Source organism: Protopterus annectens, chromosome 1.part1 (genome assembly GCF_019279795.1).
Source record: "Protopterus annectens isolate FY-2018-M chromosome 1.part1, PAN1.0, whole genome shotgun sequence".
Classification (NCBI taxonomy): Eukaryota; Metazoa; Chordata; order Ceratodontiformes; family Protopteridae; genus Protopterus; species Protopterus annectens.
Genome location: NC_056726.1, coordinates 432387903 through 432415611, shown reverse-complemented (window position 1 = coordinate 432415611; position 27709 = coordinate 432387903). Strand labels below are relative to the sequence as shown.

At 44.4% G+C, this 27709-nt stretch overlaps 1 protein-coding gene across 1 annotated transcript in view; it reads left to right on the top strand.

Annotated features, from left to right (window-relative positions):
- The window catches only part of LOC122805527 (transcription factor VBP-like), a 136625-nt gene extending 115051 nt beyond the window's left edge, over window positions 1–21574 (top strand). The window contains exon 2 of the mRNA XM_044075736.1: window positions 21093–21574. Within this exon, the coding sequence (XP_043931671.1) occupies window positions 21093–21421 (329 nt within the window). The 3' untranslated portion in view covers window positions 21422–21574. The remainder of the gene's footprint in view (window positions 1–21092) is intronic.
- Window positions 21575–27709: the final 6135 nt, after the last annotated feature.

Below are 27709 nucleotides of genomic sequence, written 5' to 3'. Positions count from 1 at the left end.
CCAGGGTATCCTTGAATCAAGCCATACATTTACCTACATTCTTCCCCAACCCACATAACAGGGGGGAAAAACTACTACACACCTTGGATGTACACAGACAACTGCGCTACTATCTGGACAGAACCAAGAACAGCAGAAAAACTGACCAGCTTCTGGTAGCATATGCAACAGGAGTGCAAGGAAAAGCAATTTCAAAACGGACAATTTCAAAATGGATAGGAAATTGCATTCGATTCTGTTACTCGTTTCATGGAAAGACAACTCCTGAAAATATCAAGCCTCACTCCACAAGAGCTACAGCCACCACTACAGCTTTCCTACGAGGAGTGGCTACCAAAGACATTCTAGAAGCTGCTACTTGGAGCTCCGTGCATACATTTGCCAAGCATTATAATCTTCCTTTATACTCCAGATCCCGAGCAGGTTTTGCAACTGCTGTTTTACAAGGGATCTTAACTACACCATCATTATCTTAGTGCCTCCTCCCCCAGATTAGCTATGGTATTCTACCCATTTGTTAGGACTGCAGATGCATCCTTGAAGGACATAGTACAGTTTTGTACCTACCATAAATGTAGATGTCCGATAGGTATGCATCTGCAGTCAGGATTACCCACCCTCCTTTCCCCTCTGTGGTATTCCTAGGGTACTTACCCCTCTTTTAGCTAGCTGGGGGAATCTATTATGGTGTATTTGTTTGTATGTATATATGTGTGTATATATATATATATATATATATATATATATATATATATTTTGCTTTCTTCTGTTTGGAATTATCTGCATTTATCCAAATTTAGCCTTCCTAGAGGGCACCTGGCATCTGGGGCAAGAAACACTGAGGAAAATGGCGTCGGCTGATGCCTTTATACCCTAGCAGCTATGACGTCAGGTGAAGTGCGACATCAGCCGAGGCCAGACCCAGACTTTGGAATCCGGCCGACCGAAGGGCTGCCTGAGGCAGGACAACCCATTTGTTAGGACTGCAGAAGCATACCTATCGGACATCTACATTTATGGTAGGTACAAAACTGTACTTTCTATATTGTAATGAGCTGAATTGGCAGAGGCATGGATTTTAATTGATGAGAAAGATAGGCCTTTGTCAAGCATCTCAGTTAAGTATTGTAATATCTGAGGAATATTTGGTTCTGCTGTATCAGTTCCTTGTGCTTGATAACAAGCACAAAATCTCTTCCATTTGTCAGCATAAGATTTTCTAGTACTAGGCCTTCTGACTTCTAAAATGACATCATCACAGCTTTACTGAGAGGTGGTGTTTGTATAACTACATGATCAGCCATGCTGCCAGGTTCAGTGTCTGTAGTTGATTGTTCAGGATCAGATTGTTTTGCTGGGACAGTAGTTGAGGTCATTGAGGGTAAGGTCTAAGCTGGGTTTTGAGACAAGTTCCTTAGGATTGGGTACCAGTACTGGCGGGGCCAGTCCGGGGCAATTAGTATCATCTTTGGTTTCACTTGTCTGACTTTTAGGAGGATCTTGGAGAGAAGAGGCAGAGGAGGAAAGGCGTAAACTGATAGGTTTTTCCAACTGAAGGAAAGGGTGTTCACTTTCCATGCTTGTCTGTGATAAGTCCTTGTGCAGAATCTTTTCAATTGATAATTTTGAGGAGAGGCAAATAGATATATGTCTGGGCTCCCCCATTTCTCTGTTATGCTGAAGACTTGTGGATTTAGTTTACACTCGTGAGGATCCATAAGGTTTCTGCTTAAATCGTCTGCCGGTGTATTTTGTTTTCCTGGCAGGAATTGAGCTTGAAGATGTATTTGGTAGGTCAAAGCTGTGTCCCACAGTGCCATGGCTAATCTGCAAAGGGGGTATGAGTGTGTGCCCCCTTGCTTGTTTATATACCACATGACTGTGGTGTTGTCAGTCTTTATCAGTAGTTGTCCTGGATGAAGTAGGTCCTTGAAGGCTGTTAGGGCATTTTGAACAGCTAGCATCTCTTTCTGGTTGATATGTAGATGCATCTGTTTTGGGGTCCATATGCCCTGAATGCATCTTCCTGCCATGTGGGCCCCTCAGGCATAATCCGAGGTGTCTGTTGTTAAGGTTTGGCTGGCAGGGGGGAGAGTGAAGGCCCGTCCCATGTTTTGATGACATGCCTTTGCCCACCATAGAAACTCCTGTTGTAGGCAGGGAATGAGTGGAATCATTGCTTCCAAACTGTGAGAATGTTGACTCCATAAGCTTTTCAGGTACCATTGAAGTTTCCTCATATGCAGTCTTGCATATGGAATCAGTAGGATGCAGGATGTCATGAAGCCCAGAAACTGCAGAATTTGTCTTGCAGATAACTGGGTTTTTGTTGCCATCAGTTTGAAGTAAGTAGTCAGTTGCCTTTGCTTGTCTGGCGTGAGGTAAGCCATCTGGGCAGTTGCATTCAAGCTTGCACCCAGGAATGTTATCTTTTGAGAAGGTACCAGTTGTGATTTCTTTTTGTTTATTGTGTACCCTAGGCATATTAGAAGTCTTTTCACAAACGCCAGGTGTTGAAGAAGAATGTCCTTGTTCTCTGCTTGAATGAGACAGTTGTCTAAGTAAGGATGTATTTGTATACTTCTTTGTCTGCAAAATGTAATTATTGGTGCCAGGCACTTTGTAAAGACCCTGTGTGCAGTAGGTAAGCCAAAAGGCAGTGCAGAGAATTGGTAATGCATTTAAGCCAGCCTTGAATCTGAGGTTTCTTCTGCATGGTTGTCTTATTGGGACATGTAGGTATGCCTCTTTTAGATCTAGTGTCACCAGCCAAGCATTCTTACCCAGCATGGGCAGAAGCTGCTGCAAAGTCAGCATTTTGAATTTTGGAATGTCCAGGTGTGTGTTTAAAATCGATAAATCCAGTATTGGGCACCAGGCCTTGTCCTTTCTGGGTACCAAGAACAGTCTTGAGTAAAAACTTGTCCTTTTTCCTGTTCTGGTACTGGCTGAATGGCCCTCATATCCATGAGGGACGTAACCTGATGTTCTTCATCTCACATTGCTGCAGTCCTTACACTTGGGTAGTCCGCTGTCCTCGGTCGGCCCGAATATCAAAGTATAAGGCTGACGTCGGTCAAGGCGCATTTGACTGACATCAGGACGTCAGGGTACAAATGCGCATGACCGACGTCATATCCTCAGTCTTTTTTGCCGCATGGTCCGATGCAGAAGCAGCATTGCAAGTGCCGGTTGGCGTTCTGAGATTTTTCGATTTCGAAGTTTCAGACCGAGTTCAAAGTTGGCTAAATACCCGTTGAGGAATATTTTAGTTTTTCTTGCCTCAGTGATTTACCGGATGTCAGAAAAAGTCAATAATTGCATTTCTTGTGGGAAACAGATACCATAGAGATTATCATACTTTGTGTATTCCTTGCTTAGGGCCTGAGCACGACGTTGTTGGCTGTCGCTCTTGTGCTAGATTTAATAAACGCACTATAAAGAGAAGGTTGGATTGTGCAAGGTTAGTCTTTGGGAAGCGGTGCAATTATAAAATGCCGTCGGATGCTCCGACGCCCGCTTCTTCGAAGAAGCGCAAGGACAAAGCAGTTAAGTCTAGGCTAGAAGAACCGTCTGTACTGGACGCCGGTTCTTTAGAGGTGTCGGTGGAGCCGGTGGCTCCACCGGAGGTTTCTTTATGTTCCCAGGGTGAGACTTTATTATTGCAAGATGTGGCCTCTCAGGAGGCAAGTCAGGCTGAGGGGGCTTCTCAGGTTACTATACTCCCCTCCCTTCCTAGGGTGGCTAGGCCCTCTCCTTCTGTTTCTAAGGCTTCTCCCAGGGGCAGGCCAGGTTTAGCTTCAGTTGGTGTTACCCCTAGCTCTTCAGGAACCGTGCCCAAGAAGCATATGCTTAAAATGGCAGAAGATTTGATTACTTTGATTAGGGTTCTATGCCCCTCCTGATAAGAGACCTAGGATGGAGCCTGAGCTGGGGGGTTTTGAGCAGGCTTCAGATGTTTCAGAGTCTTCGGCTGAAGACTTGCAGGAGTACTCTCCTTATTCTGATTCTGATGTGGATGATTCTACTCCTCCTGCTTCTCCTCCTGAGGATTTTTCTTTTTCAGAAACTCTTCATTCCATGAGGGAGCATTTTAAGTGGGAAGGTAAAGACGTCTCTGATTCCAGGAAAAGGCTTAGGGAATTTTTGTTTTTACCCCAGCATAGGCCTTTGGCTATACCTCCTGTTTTGGATGTAGTGGAAGATGTTTTTTCAGAGGCTTCTCTTAATCCTGATTCTTTGCCTCCTGCTCCTGTTAAGCCGGATAGGTATTACAGGGTGCCTGAAGCTCGTAAGTATCTTTTTAGGGTCCTAGGGCGGACCCAGAAACTGTTAGCCAGGGGCCTAAAGGTGTTAAGGCTTCTGTTGTAAAGAATCCGGTTCCTGCAGACAAAGAGGCTAGGGCCTTGGATAGATGGGGAAAGAAAGTTTATACTTCTTCCACTCTTGCTATGAGGGCTTTGAATTGCCAGTTTCACATGTTGAAATACCAAAACTATCTCCTTTCACAATTGAAGTCTAAGGTTGATGCTCTGGCAGTAGGTATTGATTGTAAAGAGTTGCAAGATTTAGTACATGTTTCTGAACAGGTGGGTAAGCATTCTTTGCAATGTGGTTTTGATGCTGTACAGGCCTCGTCTAGGGTGGCTGCCACTGGGTCAGTTCTTTGCAGGCACGCCTGGCTAAGGGATCAAAATTTGTCTGAGCATGTTAAAACAAGGATTTTAGATGCTCCTTTACAATCTGACGTGTTGTTTGGTCCTCCTGTTGAGGCAGTTTTAAAGAAAATGGAAGACAAGGCTAAGTCTATGCAGATTGTTAAAGATTTTTTGCAGGTCCAGCCTCCAAAGTTTAGTAGAAATTGGCCTACTAAGGGGTGGACGTATCCTTCTTATGATTCCCAGTCTAGGGGTAGATCTAGACGTGGTAGGGGCAGAGCTCAGGGCTCTTTCAGGCCTAGAACAGGGAGTTCTCCTGCACAGTTATCGGGTGAGGGCAGGGGTCAGTCCTTTCGTAAACAGACCCAATGACCTACCTTTTCAGCTGCCAGAGCCTTCTCGTCTGGCAGCACCTTTGGGAGGAAGGTTGGCACTTTTCAAAGAAAATTGGAGTTTAATTACCCAAGACAGATGGGTATTGGATATCATACACCATGGTTACAGGTTTTATTTCCATACCTTGCCTCCTTTCAAAGGCATGCCAGACGTTCCTCCTCAACAAAGAATAGAGGCTCACAAGCAAGTTTCTCTGTTACTCCAAATAGGGGCCATACAGCCGGTTCCTATGCCAGAAATGGGCCTAGGATTTTATTCTCGCCTGTTCCTAGTACCAAAGAAGGGGAACACGTGGAGACCAATTTTGGATTTATCTACCCTCAACACTTATCTGGACATTCCCAAGTTCAAAATGTTGACGTTACAGCAGCTTTTACCTCTGCTGGGCAAAGATCATTGGATGGTAACTTTGGATCTCAAGGAGGCTTACCTTCATGTTCCTATCAGACTAAGTTGCAGGAAGTATCTGCGCCGAGCTGGGACTTCTCACTATCAGTTCTCTGCATTGCCCTTTGGCTTATCTACTGCGCCCAGAGTGTTCACGAAAGTTCTGGCTCCAGTGATAGCTTTCTTCAGGCTAAAAGGAATACAGATCTATCCTTATTTGGACGACTGCCTGATTCTGGCTCAAGGAAGGGAAGAGCTTCTTCATCATTTGGAATATGTGATGGCAGTGCTAAGATGCCTGGGGTATTCTGTGAACGAAATAAAGTCCAGTCTAGTACCCTCTCAGGACATGTGCTTTCTGGGTGTGAGACTGAATACAGCATCCCAGATGGCCTTTTTAACCCCGGACAAACAAAAGAGTCTATCCCTTTACTTCCATCAGCTATCTCTTCGGTCCGGGCTGACTGCAAGGACAGTCCTTCAAGCCTTAGGGTTCATGGCATCTTGTATTCTGGTGCTTCCCAATGCCAAACTGCATATGAGGAAGCTGCAATGGTATCTCGAAAATGTATGGACACAGCACTGCCAGGATCTAGACACTGTCATTCAAATAATACCTTGCATTCAAAAGGAATTTTTGTGGTGGGCTCAGGAATGTCACCTAAACAAGGGACTCTCTGTGACCCGGCCAGAGGCGAGTCAGATTTTAACGACAGATGCCTCAGACAAAGCTTGGGGAGCTCATCTAAATGGAAAGTGGATACAAGACAAGTGGCCTGCCAGACTACAACATCTACATATCAACCTGAAGGAGATGTTAGCAGTCCAGTTTGCATTAATAGCTTTCAAGGATTTACTTCTTCCAGGGCAGGTGTTGATTCTAACAGACAACACAACTGTCATGTGGTACATCAACAAGCAAGGGGAACGATTCTTATCCTCTATGCAGGCAAGCAATGATTTTGTGGGAGACTGCTCTCAGTTTACAGCTCAATCTTCAGGCAAGGTTTCTGCCAGGAGCACAGAACTCCTTAGCAGATGTGTTGAGCAGACGAATTATGGATCCCCACAGTGGAAATTGGATCCTCATGTATTTCAGAAATTGACAGTGTCATGGGGAACTCCAGACATAGATCTGTTCGCTTCTCCACTAAACCATCAGCTGCCAAAGTTTTGCACAAAAAGGTTTCATCCCACAGCTTGGAAAGTGGACGCTCTTTCTTTCAATTGGAGCAATCTTCATGTGTGTGCCTTTCCTCCTCTGCCTCTCCTCCCAAAGGTACTTCTAAAGGTCAGACAGGACAAGCCAAGGATGATTTTAATAGCTCCAGATTGGCCTCGACAGCACTGGTACCCATTACTGAGAAGTCTGGTACGGAAGCCTCCATGGCCTTTGCCTTCGATTCCACACCTGTTGTCACAGGAGGACAGCCATCTGCTGAATGTCAAACTTCACTCTCTTCACCTAACGGCCTGGCATATTCTGTTTTGAACCATAGAGGGTCTCAACTTCCACAACAAGTTTTGAATGTGATTTTGGAAGCTAGAAGGCCTAGTACAAGGAAAGTGTACGCAGATAAATGGAAGAGATTTTTATTTTGGAGTGCAGCAAAAGATTTTGATGTTTCTGAGCCTAATTTGAGTGTGGCTCTTCAATATCTTACTGAGTTACTGGACAAAGGTTTGTCTTTCTCTTCTATTAAGGTTCATGCTGCAGCAATTTCTGCTCACTATGATTGTGACCCACCATTGTTTTCTCATCCTCTGTCCAAGCAATTGCTTAGAGGGCAAAGAATATAAGACCCCCAAGAGCTCCTACTCCTGCTTGGGATCTCAATTTTGTGTTGGAGAAACTCACTCTACAACCTTTTGAGCCTGCAGCTACTTCTGAGTTGAAATATTTATCATGGAAGACTGCTTTTTGTTGGCAATTACCTCTGCAAGAAGGGTTTCTGAATTGCAGGCCCTTATGGCGGTTGAGCCTTTCTTGATTTTCCATAAGGATAGGTATCATTACGTACTAATCCTTCCTTTATGCCTAAGGTGGTTTCTAGTGTGGCTTTAAACCAAACTATTCATTTGCCTACTTTTTATGCAAATCCCCAAAATAAAGGGGAAAAGATTTTGCACACTTTAGATGTACACAGGCAGTTGCGTTATTATTTGGACAGAACTAAAGGGTTCAGGCAGTCTCAGCAGTTTGTTTCTTTTGCTTTGAGTTCTCAGGGCAAGCCTGTGTCAAAGCAAACTATTTCTAAGTGGATTGGGTTTTGCATTGCTTTCTGTTATTCCCATCATGGCAAGGAGATTCCAGCTGGGATTAGGCCTCATTCCACTAGGGCTACTGCCACATCAACAGCTTTTTTGAGGAGAGTGGCAACCAAGGATATTTTGGAGGCAGGTACTTGGAGTTCAGTGCATACTTTCTCTAGGCATTATCACCTGCCACTTTACTCTAAATCCAGGGCTGGTTTTGCCACTGCTGTTTTGCAGGGCATTTTGGCAGCTCCTGCTTCCTTGTAGTTAGCCATCCTCCCTTACCTCTGCTTTGGGATTCTACCCAAGTGTAAGGACTGCAGCAATGTGAGATGAAGAACATAGTACAGTTTTGTACCTACCATAAATGTAGATGTTCAAGATCCACATTGCTGCAGTCCAATTTACCTCCTCCTTCCCTCTGTAGTTAGAGGCGGTTGTGTGGGTTGGGTTGTACATATTGTGTATATTGTATATATTGTACATATAGTTAGTGCAAGGGTGGTTGGTTGGTTGTTTGCTGTCTTTTGGTTTTGACCTTTATTTTAGGGTCTTCTGACATCTGGGGCAAGAAAAGACTGAGGATATGACGTCGGTCATGCGCATTTGTACCCTGACGTCCTGATGTCAGTCAAATGCGCCTTGACCGACGTCAGCCTTATACTTTGATATTCGGGCCGACCGAGGACAGCGGACTACCCAAGTGTAAGGACTGCAGCAATGTGGATCTTCGAACATCTACATTTATGGTAGGTACAAAACTGTACTTTTTTGTGCCTCTGCCCATTGATTTTTTTGGCAGATCTGGCCAACCATTTGCCATTGGCAGAGTGTGGAAATGGAATTTGTGATACTAAGTTTAGTACCTACTTGTCCTGGGCTATAAACTGCCAATTTTGAGCAAAAAGTACTAACTTTCCCCTTATGAGTGCTGCCAAAAGATAAGTGCTTGGTGTAGGCAGAGGGAAGTCATTGGGATTGTTTTCTGTAGGTTTGCGCTTTATCTCCTCCAGATTTGGAGGTAGAACTGCCCCATTGCTTTGACCTATATGAATCTTGCGCCTGGTATCTTTAACCCTTAGGGCGTCTGGATTTGCCCCTTTGAGCTCTGTCTGACACAGGAAAGGACCAATTTTTGTAGGCCAGTGTCTACTGAATCTTGGTGGCTGCACTTGTAAGAAGTCTTTAACAGTTTGCATAGACTTAGCTTTGTCTTCCATTTTCTTTAAAACCTCTTCTGCCTTAATACCAAACAGAGAATCATGCTGCAAAGATGCATCTAGCAATTTAGCTTTAACATGATCAGGCAAATTTTGTTCCTTTAACCAGGCATGCCTTCTAAGCACAGATCCAGTAACTGCGGCCCTGCAGAAGGCCTCTAAGGATCAAAACCACATTGCAAAGTATTCTTTCCAGCTTGTTCAGCTGCATGCAATAATTCCTGCAATTCTTTATTTTCTGAAATCGACATCATTTTCTGTTTCAGCAATCCCATAACATGTTGTTGGTACTTTAGCATATGAAATCCACAGTTTAAGGCCCTGATTGCCAAGGTTGCAGATGTATAAACCTTTTTCCCCCCATCTGTCTAGTGCCCTTGAATCTCTGTCAGAGGGGCTAGGATTTTTTGCTGTTGAGGCCTTAACTCACTTTAGACCCTGTGAAATAGTTTCAGGATCAGCAGCAGGGTTTCTAAATAAAGATGTATGTGAGTCGGGGACCCTGTAATGTCTGTCAGGCTTACTGGGAGCCGGAGGTAAGGAGTCAGGGGTCAAGCTTGACTCCGAAAACACATCATCCACAATGTCTAAAACAGGAGGAATGGCTAAAGGCTTGTGCTGAGGGAGAAGAAGGAAATCCCTGAGCCTCTTCTTTGATTCTGAGAAGTCTTGACTCTCCCAGTGAAAATGTTCCCTCAAAGTATGCAAGGTTTCTCCAAATGAATAATCCTCAGGAGGAGATGCAGATGGAATAGGTTCATAGGTTCATACTAGGCTATCTGCCCGAGGGCATTTACAAGCCTAGCCCATAGTTTTAATGGCTTCACCTTTATTAGGGAACTATACTATATTTATTATTTTGCTGTGCCTCTGTCGACTGAGTGACACCCCTGGGTATATCTGCGATCTCCCATCCATTGGTCAAGATTTCTTGAAAGGAAGGCTCTTAGGTGCTCTGCCTCAGGTGCTCTGCGATTTTATTCCACAGCATAGGGAGTCTTTGGGTGATGAATCTATCCCTCCAGCATGTCCTATTAATAGCCGTGTCGAGGTTTAAGTCTCTCGCCCTTGTGGCTCTGATGGATCTAGATTTTTTGAGGTGAATAGACTCCTGAGCATCAGAATCCTCATAGGGAGGTATAGATGATTCCTGATCAGAAGAGGAATCAGAAGAAATAGAAACTTGATCTGAATATTCATAATCAGTGTCTTGCCTAGGCCTCTTATCTGGAGTAGGATGGGTACCCCTGATCAAGGTAGTAAGGTCTTCAGCTATTTTGATCTGCTTTTTAGGCTTAGAGGCCTGTGCACATGGCTCATGCGTCAGTTTTTTGGTTTTAGAAGTTGCTTTTGTCTTTGGTTTTGCAGCTGTTGTCGGTTTGATATACAAATGTTGAGATCTGAATACACCCTCAGAAGCCGGTGCCTGCTCAGCAGCTCTGGACCTATCCGAGGGAGATACATCCGTCGGTCCAATACCTTGAGTATATTGCGGCATGCCAGACTCCACATGGGTGTCAGTAGAGGCCTGCGATTTGAAGGTAGCGAGGATCAGGGGCTGTGAAAGCGCCTCACTGAGTACCGGCGACTAGCGTAGGAGAAGCTTCTTCGTCGGTTTTTGATCTCGACTGCGTTTCTCTGTCCTTTTCTCTGCATTTTTTATGTACTCCGGTAGTCAGATTGCTATCCGACGACATTTCTGGGTAGTTAAGTCTGTTTACAAAATACTTTGATGCAAAAATATACTGAGGCTTAATAGTGTGTTGGTTAAATCTAGCACAAAACCGACAGCCAGGCACGTTGTGATCAGGGCCTAGGCAAGGAGTACAGTATAAATGGAAATCCTTATGAGCTATTTGCTTCCTACAAGTAATACAATTATTAACTTTTAATGACATTGGTAAAAAGCAAGAAAAAAGTTTCCCCAGCGGGGTACTTAGCTTTAGTGAAGACTTTGGTCTGAAACTCAAACTCGAATATTTCAGTAGTCGGCAGACCGGCACTTGCGAAATGCTTCTGCTTCGGGCACTGCACGGTAAGAAAGACTAAAGAAAATGGCGTTGGCTGCATGTTTTATACCCCTGATGACCTGATGTCATGGAAGAAAAGACAGCAACCAACGCAGGACCTAAGACTTTGGAATTCAGGCCGACTGAGGGCAACCTGCCAGCAGATTACCCAAATGTAATGACTGCAACATTGAATACACTCGAACATCTACATTTATGGTAAATGTACACAACTGTACTTTAATGAATCCAATAATTTCCTTTGAAAAGAGCATCAGGATTCACTTCCAGTTCCAGATCGAGGGTAGTGTGTGCTCAGCAAATGCCTTATGACCAAGTGACCCATGTAGCCCAGCCTTTCTAAGCCTGATAAAGTTGCACGGAGCCACTTGTAAGATGACTGTCATGCACCTTACCCCTACTCCTAGAGTGGCAGGTATGTATGACTAGACCCTGCCAGTCAAAATTGCTTTTGGGATTTGAAATGTCACCTTACTGTTGGGAGGGAATGTGCATGCAAGATCACATGTTTGAAGTTGACAGGTACCAGTTTGATGAGTCTCCTCTGCACATAGCCCTGACTCTGGAATCAGATTTCTGGAGCAAGGATGTTCTTGTCTGTTTTTTGTAACTGATCTTCAAGAGAGTTGGGGTTAGAATATTCACCAAGCCTCCTGGCTGGATGCCATTCACCTGGAGTTTGTGCTGGTAAGCAAGAGGGCCATCTCAGAGTGACTTGAGATTTGCAGAAAGGAAAATGTTTGTGCATATACTTCTAACAGCCTTTCTGAATATTTAGGCTTCTGAAAGACTGGGAGTCCTGTGCTTGATAGCGTTCCACTTACGGATTATGTTGCTCTGCTGTGAGACTTTAGTGTCATGATGATATTTTATCCCCTCCCCCCACGCACACACACATGTGCTTGTTGTCCTGTAGATGTTTATAGACAGTTTGTTTACTGCACAAATACCATTTCCCCTCAGGAAAATTCCTTAGCCTTGTGTTTCGTTTACTAAGTATAGGAAAGGCAAAAAGGTGTCAAAGCAGTGCTTGTCTAACTGGTTTGCAATGCATAGTGTTTTGTTACAACAAATATGGTCAAACCTCCCTTATCCAAACTACTGTGGTGAGCAGTCTAGATTGGATAACTGGTTAAGTGAATTTCTCATTCTTCAGGTGTGACAGCTCAGTTCAGGAATTATATACTTTTATGAAAAGTACTGCTAAATTGTACGTTTAACTTGCAATTAAAAGCTGAACACAGAAGTGTGAATTAGTTCAAAGAAACATTAATTTGCATAATTTTGTTTGCTAAAATTTGGATTTCTTTAACATTTGGAGTACTAATTACATATCACACATTTGCTGACTAATTGTGTGAATTGCGATTACTGTCAGTTTGAGTGCAGACTCCACCTTGTTTTTAACTGTTCACACAAAGTACAGAATGTGGTAGAATTAGTTGTAGTATGTGTTTTCAACTAGAAGACAAAACACTAATTTTAAGGCCTGTATCACAGTTTAAATTACAGTGGCATTGTTTAACCATAAAATTGCATTTGATATAAAACTTGTTATTTGCTTCTAGTGCAAAAAGAGAGGCATGACATGCAATTATATTACATGCTCCATTTCTGCATTTCAGAGCTGCCTTTAAAGCTGCCACCTTTATATCTCAAGACCTGTTGTTGCCAGTAATATATGTGCAGAGTTGAGACTAACTGAAACCTGCTTGAAGTAACAACATAGAAACTAAAGTCATTGCAAGTGCAGTTTTATATTTAGGATGAATGCTCGACAGAACTGACATTATCGTTCTCCATAGACTGTTATTGAGAAATATCTTTTCTTAGTAAACCTCAACTGAGAAGTGTATTTTCTCAGTAAACCTTGACAAGAAGGTGTTTTGTACATCACTGCTGTATTGAAGAGAACAGAATATTGGTAAGTAAATGTATTCCTTTGAATTACGTTTTTTATCTAACATACCAGAATTCATGCTGATTGTTCTGTCTGGGAATGTAATAGTATGTGGACAGGTTTGTGGTTTAGTTAAAGCCGAAAACTTGATTAATGAGGATTGAGTAAATGAAGCTTTACTGTATTGCAACCTTTTTTCTACATCCATCCACATCAAATGACAAAAGCCTCGCTGTGTAAGAAAAACTGCTAGTTCTGCTATCTTTTTTTTCTGCCTGGTTGAGATGAAATTTGTGCCAGTGCGATTTAATCGGTGGTGCACCTACTTTCCTGGGGCAGGATTTTACTATTGTTGTGATGAAAAGTACCACATTTTAAAGAATTTCTTGCATCAGCAGTATCTTGTAAAAACTTTTTGGATGTATTTATGTGCAGTACTCATTGTATGCTGAACCTTCAGGTGTATGCTTTGTCTGAAGGACATTCCCTCCATGTACTTCTGGTATAGTCATGTATACATGCTGGGAGATTAAATTGTTTCTTCATGGTACATGAGAAGATAGCTGAAGAGATTGTAGGTACTGCCCAGACAGAGAAACTAAAAAGGCAGCCCATTGGCAGAGGTGATGCTTGGAAAAGTACTTGTTGAGTGGTCCCAGCACTACTGGGGCGGAGGGGGGGCAAGTCCTAGGATTATGCTAAGTACCTGATATAATTAATGATCTGATGATATTAATTTTGTTTCCATTCATCACTGATGGGGTTCAGTTCTGAGCCCTCGGAACCGAGTCGGCCTTTTTACCAAGCTCGCACTACCAAAAAAAACTTCTCAAGCTAAGTCTCTACCTAGAATGCCCTTCTCCCTGTTACCTCAGATCTCATTTGCCGCATAGCCGTAAAGCTGGGTTTCAGCCGAGCTCTCAGCTAAGTGGAACTTTATTTGATATTTGTGTGGAAAATTATTTCCTCTCTACTGTACCCATTGTTACCCTTGGTAAACTTTTAAGTACCATTGTTGGTACGGCCTTTCCTCCCTTACCCTTGTGGTATTCCTTCAATACCATAGCTAGTTTTGTCTTTCCTGTCTAATCTATTAGTTTTGGTATTTAGTAAGGTGTTTTCCGTTTTCTCTCCTACATATCACTGTATTGGTACAATTGTGACTTCTTTGAACAGTGTTTGATTTTTGTTCGAATTGGATTATACTGCTGGCCTGTGGTGTCTCTCTATCAAGATGTCTGATAAGAAGGGTACTTCAGGTTTTAAGCATTGTGCTTCATGCAATAGGAAGTTACCTAATAGTGATTCTCACAATGACTGTATATACTGTTTGGGAGTGCCGTACCTTTCGGTGCAGCCTCCGTGTGACATTTGTCAGAGTTTCAGTCAACGCAGTCTTAATGAGCACAAAAATAAACTGATACTGAAAGGGTTATTCAAGTCTCCCTTTTCAGAGGTTGTTTCTGTGATGGAGGTCTCAACTCCTTCTAAAGACAAAAAGAAAGTCCCACTCTGTTCCCTCCTCATCATCGGGTGATCAGGGCAAGCCTGTGAAATCAGAGGTCCCAAAGTTGTCTTCGGAGCATAATTCTACCTCTACAGCTCCGTCTTCCTCTGCTCCAAGCATTTCGTAACCTTCGATACCGGCACCAGTTTTGGCACCGATTGTAGACTTTTACTATGCCTATTTTGACTTTGGCACCTTCATCTTAGGGCACACCTTTGACTCCTTCTTTAGTTACCATTTTGGAACCGACCATTTTGGCTCCGAGTGCTACATCGGCATTGTGCGTTGTACCAACTACATTGGATTTGACTCCTTTACTCCCGGTCTCGAAACTAGAGACTTCGTTGCCAGCAGACCTTGCACCACGGACCCGATACTCCCCTTCCGTAGATCCATTTCTGGGCCAAGCATATAGCCCGTTCATTGAAAGTCCTGACTCTCCGTCCGGAGTATCCACTAGATCCACCAGGAGCCTGTCGGAACAAGACGTGGTGCATTTTGTGGACCAGTTGTTGTTAGCCAGGGGGATACCCACACTTTCTAAGACCCATCCACCTGCAGGACTTGGGTTGGCTTATCCTCAGACTCCATCTTACACTTCTTCAACCATCTCTGTTCCGAAGCCTTCAGCTCCGACATCCTTCTTGGAACCCATCACCTCGGCGCCTAGAGTGCATCTCATTCCTGCTCCAAGTTTACCCCTTTGGCCTTCGGTTCGCACGGAACCGGTCCTTCCTCAGTCTGGGGATTGGGGGATGGGCGCTTCAGCCCGGGGCATGAAGCAGTCTTTCTCCTCCGTTCCATCCTTGGCGCCGACAGCCGCGTCTGCACCGATCCTGCTTGAGGCTGCATCTGTGGGGGCAAGTTCGTCGGAGCGGGGTGTGATGGAGAGGGCTCTTGTTTTTTGTAACATGCCTTTGATGTTGTAACCCCAGTTATCGCCCCCTGAGCTACAGCTGGCACAGACCCCCCCCCGGAATACCGGGCAGAGAAGCCGCAGGACACCCCTGTTCAGGATACCCACTCTTTAGTCCTCCTCAGAGACCCCCACTGTGAAGCCCCCTCGAAAGAGGATGTGCAAGAGGAAGCACATGGACTCACCTGAGGAGTCCTTAACTGAAGACACGGATTACGATGATAGTGAAAGGTCCCCGTGGTCACCTCCTGATGATGTCTCCTTTGGAGACATCCTGGAAATGCTAAAGCAGAGAGGTGACTGGAAGCCCTCCAACCCTTCGTCTGAGGAGTCCGTGTTCCTGCAGGCTTTCCGCGCCTGGCCTTCTACCTCTTGGGTGACCCCACCTGCCAATGAGCTCATCTAGCTCGTCGTGCAGTGCGCTTGGAGGAACCCTGATTCCATTGAGGCGATCCTTTGGAGACCAAACAAAATTCTTTTCCCTCCCGGGGAGAACCCGCATTGGTCCAAAGGGTTACTAGTCAATGCTATGGTGGTGGTGGCGGTGGCCATGAAAAAGGACTTGGCTGAGGAAAGTTCCACTGTCCATCCACCCAACAGGGAGTCCTGGGTGGTGGACAGACTTGGGAAGCAAGTTTTTGTATCGGGGACCCTTGCTTATACGGTCCCTGAACTATTTGGCACATTTTATGAGGCTCCAGAGGGACTTGATCTCTGAACTGTCTGGGACGCTCGCAGGACAGTTGTCTGATGAGGTCAGGGACAAAGTGGCCTTGCAGCTCGCAACCTTGGAATCTATATCTAACTGGTCCATGAGGTTGCTTTCACATGCGACCAAAGGGGCCACTAGAGCAGCGGGTTCGAGCATTGTCATGAGGCATCATGCTTGGATGTGCTTTTGTGACCTCACGGACCCCTTAAAGTCTCCCTTTCTGAATGCTCCCATCAAAGCTTTGTCCCTTTTTGGCTCCAAAGTGAAGGACACGCTAGCCATGTGCGAGCAAGATGGAAAGACCCTGTCTGCCATAGGCCTACGGTTTTCCAATCCTCAACGTACCTTCTCCAGGAATCAGAGGAGTGGAAAAATGTGGCACAAAAAATCTGTGTCCTTTCTGTGCCACATGTGGTGATGATACCCCCAGGGGCAGTGGGGGTAACAATTCTGGAAGATGCCCCTATAGAGGCAGAGGGGGTCCTCGTAACCAGGGCGCCAGGGATTCCTTTTTTGGTCAGTCTTACCAGTGCTCCTGAGGAGCAGCCCGATTGCTTACCTCTGGTTATTTCTCTCTGCACCAAGGTGCCTGGCAATCTATTACCACTGATCGTTGGGTGCAGAGTATCATCACCAGAGGTTACACCATTCCCCTTTCTTGTCAACCAAACCTTCCAAAAAAACTTCCGAATGTTCCACCCAGTCAAAGGGAAGAAGCAGCTTCAGAGATTATAAAGCTGCCTCAAAAGAGTCATCCAACCAGTTCCACCAGACCAGCGTGGATCCAGATTTTACTCCAGATTCTTTTTAGTGCCAAAAAAGACAGGGGACTGGAGACCCATTTTGGATCTCAGCAGCTTAAACAAGAATGTCACCAGAAACCAAATTCCGGATGGCCACGGTTCAGTCCATTCTTCCCTTTTTAAGAGAAAGCGATTGGATGTGCTCGATAAGATTTCCAGGATGTGTATTACCACATCAAAATGGACAAATGCTCCAGGAGTCTGCTTTGCTTCTGGCTAGGGCCAGTCATTATCAGTTTTGTGCCCTGCCGTTCAGTCTTTCTGCAGACCCCAGAGTGTTCACAAAATGCATGGCAGTGGTCACAGCTCACTTGAGACTACAAGGATTCTGGGTGTTTCCATATCTGGATGACTGGCTCCTTACCGCCCCCACCGAGCATCTTCTAGTAACAGCACTGCATTATACTCTCTCTCTCTGGCAGAATTGTTGGGAATAACGACACATTGAGAGAGATCAAACTTTACTCCTACACAACAAATATAATTCATTGAAGCAGTGTTCAATACCCAGTCCTGTCTGATATCCCTCCCAATTCACACACTCCACTGATTGAGAATTCAGCTCTAAGTGATACTCTCTCAAACAAAAGTTTCAGCAAGGGAAGTTCTTCAAGCTCCAGGCTCTATGGCAGCTTCAATTCCAATAGTGCCTCTAGCAAAGCTACATATGTGTATCCTGCAATGGCTCCTTCTTTGTCAGTGGTTCCCAAACTGTCACCCCCTCTGTTACCTGATTCGAATAACCAACTCCTGCAAACAGGACCTCCTTTGTTGGATGAGGTCAGATGTAGAACTGTTGTCGCTCATTTCAATCCCCTCAGCCCAGAGCCATTGTGACCACGGATGCTGATCGGGTGGGGGTGGGCCATATCCAGGGAAAGACTGTCCAAGGCACATGATCCACCTCAGTGGCCAAATTGCATATCATGTTCTGGAACTGAGAGCAGTGCTGTTTGCTTTGCAGGCCTTTCATTTGGCTCTCTCTTCCGGGACAATTGCAATTCAGTCAGACAATGTCACTGGTCTGGTATATCAACAAGCAAGGAGGAACCAAGTCCTACCCCATATGTTGAAAAGCCATGAGAATTTGGCAGTGAATGACTGCTTCCAACCACTTTCTGATAGCAACTCATATCCCGGAGCGCTCCAGCATGATTGTGGACAAACTGAGCAGATGCATCCCTCCTGCCTCATGAGTGGTCCCTTAACCCCGAGGTGGCGACAGAAATCTTCAGCCATTGGGGTCAGCCTTGCTGTGATCTTTTTGCTTCCCCATCGAACAACAAGTGCAGCAGCTATTTCGTCCTACTTCCCCTAGAGGGTGAGTCACTGAGGGACGCTCTAATCCATGTTTGGCCCACGGGACCTTTCTACGCTTATCCTCCCATCCCCCTGATTCCACGATTTCTAAAGAAAGCTCTTTGGTTGAGATGCAAGTTGATCCTCATAGCTCTGTTCTGGCCTCGACAAGTTCCTTCGGCCTCACCTAGTATACCCGCCATGGATTCTGGACCCTCTACCAGATTTGATTACTCACCCCCAAGGGTTGAGTCGCCTAAATCTGTCCAGTCTCAAGCTGACAGCTTGGTTTCTCCACTTCTATTAGTCGCCAGGCAAGCTAATCTCTCCTCGCCTGTTCGAGACATCATTCTGGCCTCTCATAAACCATCCACCAGAAGACTATATCAGGATAAATGGAAAAGGTTCTCCATCTGGTCCAAGGATAGCATGCTAGACCCATATTCAGCTCCAGTAACTGCAGTGTGTCAATACTTGGCTAAGTTTTTTGATAATGGAGCCTCTGTCTCTACCGTCCGAGTACATCTAGCGCCAATTTCTAATTTCCACAATGGTATAGATGGCACCTCTCATTTCTTTACTCCTATGCAAAGCCTTCCTCAAGGGGTCCTTTCATATCAGGCCTTCTGTCAGACAGCCCATGGAACCTCAGTTTAGTCCTTTAGTCTTTGACTCAAAAACCTTTTGAACCTGCTGCGAAGTGTGACTTGAAGTTTTTGTCTTGGAAATCCTTGTTCTTGGTAGCCTTCATGTCTGCCAGAAGGGTCTTGGAGCTGCAGGCATTGTGTATCAAGAAGCCCTAGCTGGTCTTTCATAAAGACAGAGTATCACTTCGGACGAGTTCATCCTTCCTTTCCAAAGTTGTTTCTGAATTCTCCATAAACCAGACCATTGATCTACCTGGGTTCTTTCCGAATTTTGCCAATAGAGGAGAGTACTGCCTTCACATCTTAGACATACATAGGCAACTGAAATTTTACCTAGACAGGACCAAACCTCTACATAAATCTGAACAGCTTTTCATCTCTTTTTCTGGGCCCAGAATGGGAGAGGCGGTTTCCAAGGTTGCATTATCAAAATGACTAAGGGACTGCATATGTTTCATCTATTCCCTTGGTAACGAACCTGTGCCATAACTTAAAGCTCACTCCACTAGATCTATGGCAACATTGGTAGCTTTCTATTCCAGGGGCTTCTATGGATGACATCTGCACAGCAGCTACTTGGGCTAAGCCTCATACCTTTTATCAATCATTACAAATTGGACTTTGTCTCCAGAGGGAGATCTGCCTTTGGCTCAGTGGTACTCAGGAATGTTCTTCCATAAGGGCCACCCATGGACCTCAAAGTAGCTTGGGATTCTGTCCCATCAGTGATGAATGGAAAGAAGATTAACAACATCAGATAAAGAAGTTATGTCTTACCATAATGTTCCATCTATGTTATTCATCTTCTTTCATTCATCACTTCCCGCCCTCCTTCCCCCTCCAAAGGCTCATGGGGATGCTTTGGGTGTAAGTGGTGTCCTAGGGTATTTGCGCAGAAGTGGCCTCGGTTTTACTGCTCTTTCTCTTGCAAACTTGATCTGAGGTAACGGGGAGAAGGGCATTCTGGGTACAGACTTAGCTTGAGAGTTTTTTTTGGCTGACGCAAGCTTGGTAAAAAGGCCGACTCAGTTCCGAGGGCTCAGAACTGAACCCCATCAGTGATGAATGAAAGAAGATAAACAACACAGATGGAACATTATGGTAAGACATAACTTCCTATAAAAAAAAAAAAAAAAAAAAAAAGAAGTGTGTCCCTGTCAGGATTGTGAAGAGTTTCATTGTGTAATACAATGGGAAGTCTATCTGACTTGTCTACAATTAGTGTGGCCTCAAATGTTAGGAAAATAAACAATTTTTTAATTGCTTTTGTTTAGGCATGAAGCAGAGATTTATTAAAACTTGGTATTTCTTGTATTTCTTTCATACACCATTCTTTGTCGCATTGAATCCATGCCATTGCCATGGTTGATGAGTGCCATCATTTCCAACCCTGTTAGTGCCTTCATTCTCACTGTAACTCTCCTGATAGAGCTATGCCATACAGGACAACCTTTTGGTGTGTCTCCATACGCTCCCTAGGGTAGGAATATCTTCTTGGGAATATGATCTCAATCAGCCTTTGATCTGTTAGCTGGCTTAGGGTGTTGATACATAGTGGACTTTGTACCATTTTTGAGAAACGTGACCCCTTTCTAGAGCCTGTTACTTCCTCATGTTACTAACTTATCTTACATATCAGTTTTGTTAGTTTAAATGTCTTTATTTGTCTTCAGGGATGGTAAATTATAACTGCATTTTAGTTTGATTGCTACTTGAGGAGGCTTTGAAACTGTGCCACTACTCATTTTTAAAGTGGAAATACTGCAGACTTTGTGTGAACTTGGGCATACCAGTATTAAGAGATGCCTTCTCTGACATGCATATATACTGTTCTTTATTGTCCTTTCCTGAAAGTAACTTTTATTTAAAGGTAGCTAATGTTTGTGGTACTGATTCCAGGATTTTAAAGTACTTGCTTGTCCAGTTGATTTTTTTCTTTTTCTGTAGTGCTGGTTAAGTTCTAGTTTGTTTTATGTGAGTAAATAGCTGGACTGGCAAACATAATTTCATTCAGTCATTCTATTTACCTACTTCAGTGTTGTGGGGGAGCTGTAGCCTGTCTTTACAGTTGGTTGGCACTTGGTAGAAAAACAATCTTTGCATACATGCACTTCCCCATATACTGTACACACACTACGACATGTCTTGGGGTTGTGGGAGGACACTAGCATTGACATATGGAGGACATGTGCACCCAGTTTGAAAACCAGGCTGAAGAACAAAGCTTTGTAATGCAGTGATGCTAACTATAGCGCCACCTTAATACCCTGTACTGGCAAATGCCTGTAAATACAGAGTGATCTGTTTTGCATTCTTCTAAGATACAGAAAGTGGAATAACTTTTACATTTTTATATTGCAGGGAAAAATGATAAAAAGAAACTAGTGGATGCTGAAGAGGCTGGTAGTCCATTAGAGGCATCTGCGTCTCTCACACCTGCTATATGGGACAAGACTATACCTTATGATGGAGAAACTTTCCATTTGGAGTACATGGACTTGGATGAATTTCTGTTGGAGAATGGAATCCCAGCAAGTCCTTCACAACTTGAGCTAAACCAGTCCGTCGAAAACTCACTTGTTCCTGTTGTGGAACTCGAGAAGAATGAAAGGGTCAGCACACCATCATCTCCTGCCATGTGCACTGCTACTGAAGACCCTCCAAAGGACGGTAGGTCAAATCCGCAATAAAAATGCATTGTGATCGATACTATAATGTTTTTGCTCCTGGCAAATGTTTCCACTGAATAGTTTTAATGTAGATGTAAATAATCGCTTTCCTTTTGAAAGATGTTTCTAGTGTGTACCTCTCACCTCTACATATCCTTTCCACTTTGAGTAATAAAGCAGTCAGAAATAAAGTGAGTATTAAACGATTTTATTCATACAGGTAAAGGCATTAGTGTGTTTGTACTTGTGTCCTTATTCAGACATGGAATGCATAGCAAGCTGGTAATGTACAGTGTCACACACTCGTCAGTTTAACAACCATAGCTTATGTTTGTATTGGCTTGTTCTAAAGTTTGTTTTAAGGATGGATTTTCATTTGGGCTAGAGTACCTATTTAAGAAATACATTTGTATTCCAGTAGGTCCCCACCCCTGTCATCTGAATAAGCTATTTAGAGTAGTTCGATTTGTATCCAGATAAAATGCCTATCTGTACATGCCACTCCATCAGTAGGTACAGATGAGGAAGGAAATACAACAGCTCATCTAGAAAATAGCCATCTAGGCTGTCTTAGCAGACCAGTGAAGATAATTAAATTATTCTAGATTCGCTTTGATCCTCATGGAACCTTGGGACCTCAAGCCCATATTGGAACTTGGTAGTCAGAACATCTTTGTTCCAGAGCACTCCCTTTGCATTGCCATTTTGTGGTCTGTCTTCTGTGTCTATCAAGAAGAATCTGAAAAGGTTTTTTTTTTTTTTCAGTCATCAGGATGCATATTTACATGTGAAAATTTACAGTGCACTCAGGAAATTAATCTACTTCAAAATATGGGCTAGCCAGTGCCTGTTCCAATCCCTGCCATTTCACATCAACCATCTTGGATGTTTACATAATGCTAAGCAGGGCATCCTAGTCATTCTGTATTTGGTCAGTTGGCTTATAGTGTCACATACGTGAACAGTTTCATCTGGCAAAGGAATCTTCTGGTCAGTTTGTTCTCCTGATGGGTGTCATGGGCAGTCTGACAAAGTCTCAGCTTAATCCCGACAGGAAGTTTACTTCATAGGAGTTGTGCTCTTTACCAAAACTTGCAAGACTGGTTTTTACCCTTTGTCAAGTACTTTGTGGATGTTTGCCTCAATGCACTTCTGCTCATGGAAGTCTCAGTTTTGTAATGCTTTTCACCAGGTTACATGAGGATCTTAAAATGAGCATTTTGGTCCTGCTGGTGTCAGCATCAGACTTTCAAGAACAGTCTGGCTGGATTTCCAAACTTGCCCTACCAGCCTGCATTGGTTGTTAGAGCTGTGTAGTCTTCCTCAGTGTATTCTCTTCATTATTCCTACTTAGTCAATACAGATTATTCTGCTCAGCAGGCAGACTGTCTGTAGGATGTCTTCACAGGAATCATTCTTGCACATATAAATGTTCTGGAAATCAATATTTCTGTCCCTTCCAGGCACTCTCAAGATATTTTGTTGTGCAGATGGTCATTGTGTTTTGCCAAAGGTAAGTAAAATGACGCCTGTTCTAAAGGATATCAGGGTGTCGATACAAAAGGAGGCAGCCGACATCACTTCCTCAGTCTTCCTTGCCGCAGAGCCCGAAGCAGAAGCTTTTCATGCACGAGTGTCGGTCGCCAGTTTACCTTTTGCTGGTTTCCGACTACAGGAGTTGAAGTCTACTACAGCTAAGTACACCATTGGGGATCCTCTCTTCTTGACTTAATCGAATGTCAGAAAAAGTTAATAATTGCTTTACCGTGGAAAGCAGATTCCCATAGAGATTTTCATTCCTATTGCATTATTTGTTTAGGCCTTGACTTCTGACCATCGTTCCCAGTGGTGTGATCTCTGTGCCTCCTTTAATCTGGGCGTACGCCCGTCATTAAAATGTCACAGGCCGGGCTGAAGATCTTTGGCTAGGCATTTTGGAGTTTGGCATAAGTTTGTTGAAGTACATGGTGTCCGCACGGTCTTCAGGCTCAGATGTTCGAAGAAACGTAAGTGATAAGGACCATGACAGGCCTTAGAAAGCTTAGTCCCTCAGATGATAATGAGAGGTTAAGTTGGTCGGTCAGTCAAGCGGTAGCCAGTGAGACAATTACCCGTTGCAGTCCCTGCAGTCTGCAGGTGTACAACTGCAGGCCTTGATTGATCTGAGTCCTTAGACCTTTGGCCTTCGTTTTGCCTTCCTGGACCTGTCACTGTCAGCCTCTTCTGCCTGCCGCTAAGCTGACTCCAAAGTGTCCAAGGCCTCCATTTTGTAATTCTGACAGTAAACTTCTTCCTCAACCTCTACTGCAACTTCTTATGGCGTTGCCAGGCCTCCCGAGTCCTTCAGGCCTGCAGGTAAATCTTCCATTCATAACCCTGTGAAAGGCAGGCTCCAGCTTCTTCGTTCCTCTCAATCCCAAATGGTTAAAATGGCTAATGACTTTGTTGACTCTTATTAGGAGTTCTCAGCCTCCTCCTTCTAAAAGGAGTAGGGATGTTTCTCATGAGGTTCCTTTGTCCTGCTCAGGTTCTGATTCTTCCACCATTCTCTAAGCTGATGAAGAGGAATGCTCTGTGGCTTTCTTTCCTTTGAGGATTCAGGCAGAGGAGTCCATCCCTCTGGGCAGCCTCTCCTCAGAGGATTTCTCTTTTTGGTGATACTTAAATACCCCTCAGAGAATATTTTAAGTGGTGAAAGTCAGGAGTTATCCCAATCAAAGAAACGGATTAGGGAGTTTCTGGATTTACCTCAGCATAAGCCTCTTTGCTATTCCTGTGTTGGGAAGTTGATGATGTTTTTCTGGAAAATTCCTGTGGACTCCAAAATTCGGTTCCTCTTTGCTCCCAGAAACCTGACAGTAGATACCTACAGAGTCCCTGATTCTCATCTGGGAGCCTTTCTTTCAGGAATCCATTGGCGGATCCCACAGAGGTAATTTCAGGGCCCTAAAGGAGTTAAGGCCACTGTTACCAGGAACCCTGTTTCCTCTGATAGGAGTCTAGGAACCTAGATAGGTGGGGCAAGAAGGTTTATACCTCCGCCACCCTAGCTGTCAGGGCTACCAATTGTCTATTCTATGCTGAAGTACCACCAGTACACCTTTGAGGCTATTAAGTCTAGGATAGTAAGTGTACCCTATTTCTGGCAGAGAATAAATGCTGACATGTGCAGGATTTTCCACTGAATTCTGCCAGTCTGGTCAGCAAAGCATTCTTTGCATTGTGGTTTTGACTTCCTTGAGGCCTCCAGCAAGACCACACAGCCACTGGGTCCTGTTATTAGAAGGCACGCTTGGCTCCCAGAGAACAGCCTCTTCAGGAACATGCCCAAGGCTAAGCCTTTTGGATGTACTTTGCATAAAGACTGTTATCTTTTTGGCAGCAAAGCAGAGGAGGTACCTAAAGAAGATGGAGGATAAGGCCAAGTCCATGCAAACTGTTAAGGATTTTCTGCAAGTTTGATCCCTAAACTTTAGCAGGAATTACCCTTCAAAGAGTTGGACCTTTCCCTCTGATACCCGCAGACAGAACGCTCCAGGACTCAGGCAACGGGGTTACAAGTCTCTAGGGGTAGGAGGCTAAATCTCCTCTTAAAGGTCTAGGGCGCTTGACAGCCTTCCCACTTCTACAGGGGAAAGCTCCAAGCCTTCATCTCAGTCATCAAACACTCTCAATGACATTTTACAACTTCCACCTGTTCTTGCTTGCGAGAGAGTCCTTTACTTCTCAGCGGCAATTGCAGTTGCAATTTGAAATTTCGTGTTGAAAAATCTTCCTTGCGCTTGCAATCATCACTTATAGCGATAAACAGAATTGCACCAATAACTCGGAATTTGACACAAAAAGCAATTATTGAGCACAGGCCGCCAGTTGTTCTAATCTGGTCTTATGGCTGCGCATGTTCTTCTCCACTGGTCGTTCCACTCTCGTGGAGATATCTGTCCACAGTCTCAACATGAATTGTCCCATCTCAATCATCGGCGTTTTCCCCTCCTCACGGGCCGCCTTGTCCCTCTCGGGGGGCATCACATGGATGCCCGCGGGTGGGATACAGCAATGTCCCGGGGAGCAGTCTTACTAAGCCTGGATACGGTTTAGCGTCAAGCCAACATTCCCAGGACATCAGTAGACGGACACTTCCGTGTCGACATCCAATGGGGCATCCTATCCGTTGTGTCGAGAAGCTCTCAGACTTTGGCAATGGGCAATCTCCTCTCATCGGTTTCTGATAGCAACGCACATCCCGGCTGGTCCAACCTCTTGGCATGGACAGGCTGAGCAGAGCCATTCTCATGCCTCACGAGTGGTCTCTCAATCAATCTATTGTGGACCAGATTTTTTCTGAAGTGGGGCACACCTTTGTTGCGATCTTTTGCTACTCCCCAAAACAACAAGTGCCCGACATTTTCACCCTCTTTCCCTTCCAGGCCAACCCTGAGAGACTCTCTAACCCAGGATTGGCCCCGGGACTTCTTACGCTTTTCCTCCCTTTCCCTTGATTCCACAAGTCATTCAGAAAGCCACCGTTTTGAGGGCCAAGTTGATTCTCATTGCCCCTTACTGGCCTCGACAAATTTGGTTCCCGACTCTGCATCGTCACCTCCTGGTGCGGCCTTGGCATTTGGACCCAGTTCGATCCTTTGATCCACCAGTCGGGTCAGCAGCACTGGGCCATTCATTCTCTCAACCTCACTGCTTGGTTGCTCCACTTCCTTCCCTAGCCAGGCTTCCTATGATCTCTGATCCTGTCAGAGATATTTTAGTAGCTTCTTTGAGAAGTCGTCCACCAGAACCGTATGCTAGCAAGTGGCGGCGTTTTCCATTTGGGCAAACTCCAGGCATATTGATCCCTTTACTGCTCCTGTGCATTCTGTTTTAGATTTCCTGGCTGAAGTTTTTCAGTCAGGATCCTCTTCAACAGTCAAAGTTCAACTGGCGGCTATTTCCAAATATCATGTTGGATTACAAGATCATAACATTATGTCACATAGGCTATGCAAAGCCTTTCTGAGAGGAGTTTTTCTTCTGAAGCCGCCAATAAAACATCCTCCTCCACAATGGGATCTGAATTTAATGTTAGCATCCTTGATTTTACCACCCTTCGAACCGTCTGCATCATGTTCCTTGAAGTTATTGACCTGGAAAACTATATTCTTACTGGCTGTCACTTCAGCAAGAAGGGTTTCCGAAATTCAAGCTCTCTGCATCCGTTCCCCTTACTTGGTTTTTCACAAGGACAGGGTATCCTTAAGAACTAACCCGTCCTTTCTCCCCAAAGTTGTTTCTCAAACTAATACTAATCAATCCATCGATCTACCAGTCTTTTTCCCCAAATTATTCTGACAGAGCTGAAAAAAAGCTACATTTCTTGGATGTCCATCGTCAGCTCAGGTACTATTTGCATAGAACTAAACAATTCAGGAAATCGGACCAATTATTTGTCTCCTATGCAGAAAACAGGAAAGGTCTCCCAGTTTCTAAAGTGACCTTATCCAGATGGTTGTCTTCCACCATTTCTTATGTTTATTCGCTTAGAGGCAAGCAACTACCTTCTAAACCGAAAGCACACTCAACCAGGAGTCTATCCACTTCTGCAGCCTTTCAGGATAGACTACCCATTGATACCATTTGTGCAGCAGCTACTTGGGCCACTCCTCATACCTTTGTCTCTCATTACAAGTTAGATTTGGCGTCCAGAGACAGGGCCAGTTTTGGTTCCACAGTTCTCAAGAGTCTGTTCCATTGAGCCACCCGGGATACAGGTGCTAGATGCAGCGGTCCCATTCAGCAAGAATGAAGGCGAGATTGACAACTTAACATTTAGAAGTTATGTACCTACCATAACGTTCCATGTTAGTTGTCTTCTCTTGCCTTCTTTCTTGCGTCCCTCCCTCCTTCCCCCTGGCCTGGACAGATCTTGAAGAAGTTTCCTGTTCTCAGGTTGTTCCCTCCTGAGTCTTCATTAGAAGTATCCTTTGTTAGGAATTTTTGTTTCCTAGTTCTACTAGGTTACTCTTTAGCAGGGTAGGTTAGCTACCAAACGAGATCTGAGGTAGTCCCGCCCTGCATCATGGGATATAGGGTTGCCACGAGCTGGTAAAAGGAGTTCTCAAGCTAAGAAAGTGCCGATTCGGAGCCGAGGATCGGCTCCGAACCCATCCAGCAAGAAAGAAGGCGAGAGAAGACAACTAACATGGAACGTTATGGTAGGTACATAACTTCTAATTTTTGAGAAACGTGACCCCTTTCTAGAGCCTGTTACTTCCTCATGTTACTAACTTATCTTACATATCAGTTTTGTTAGTTTAA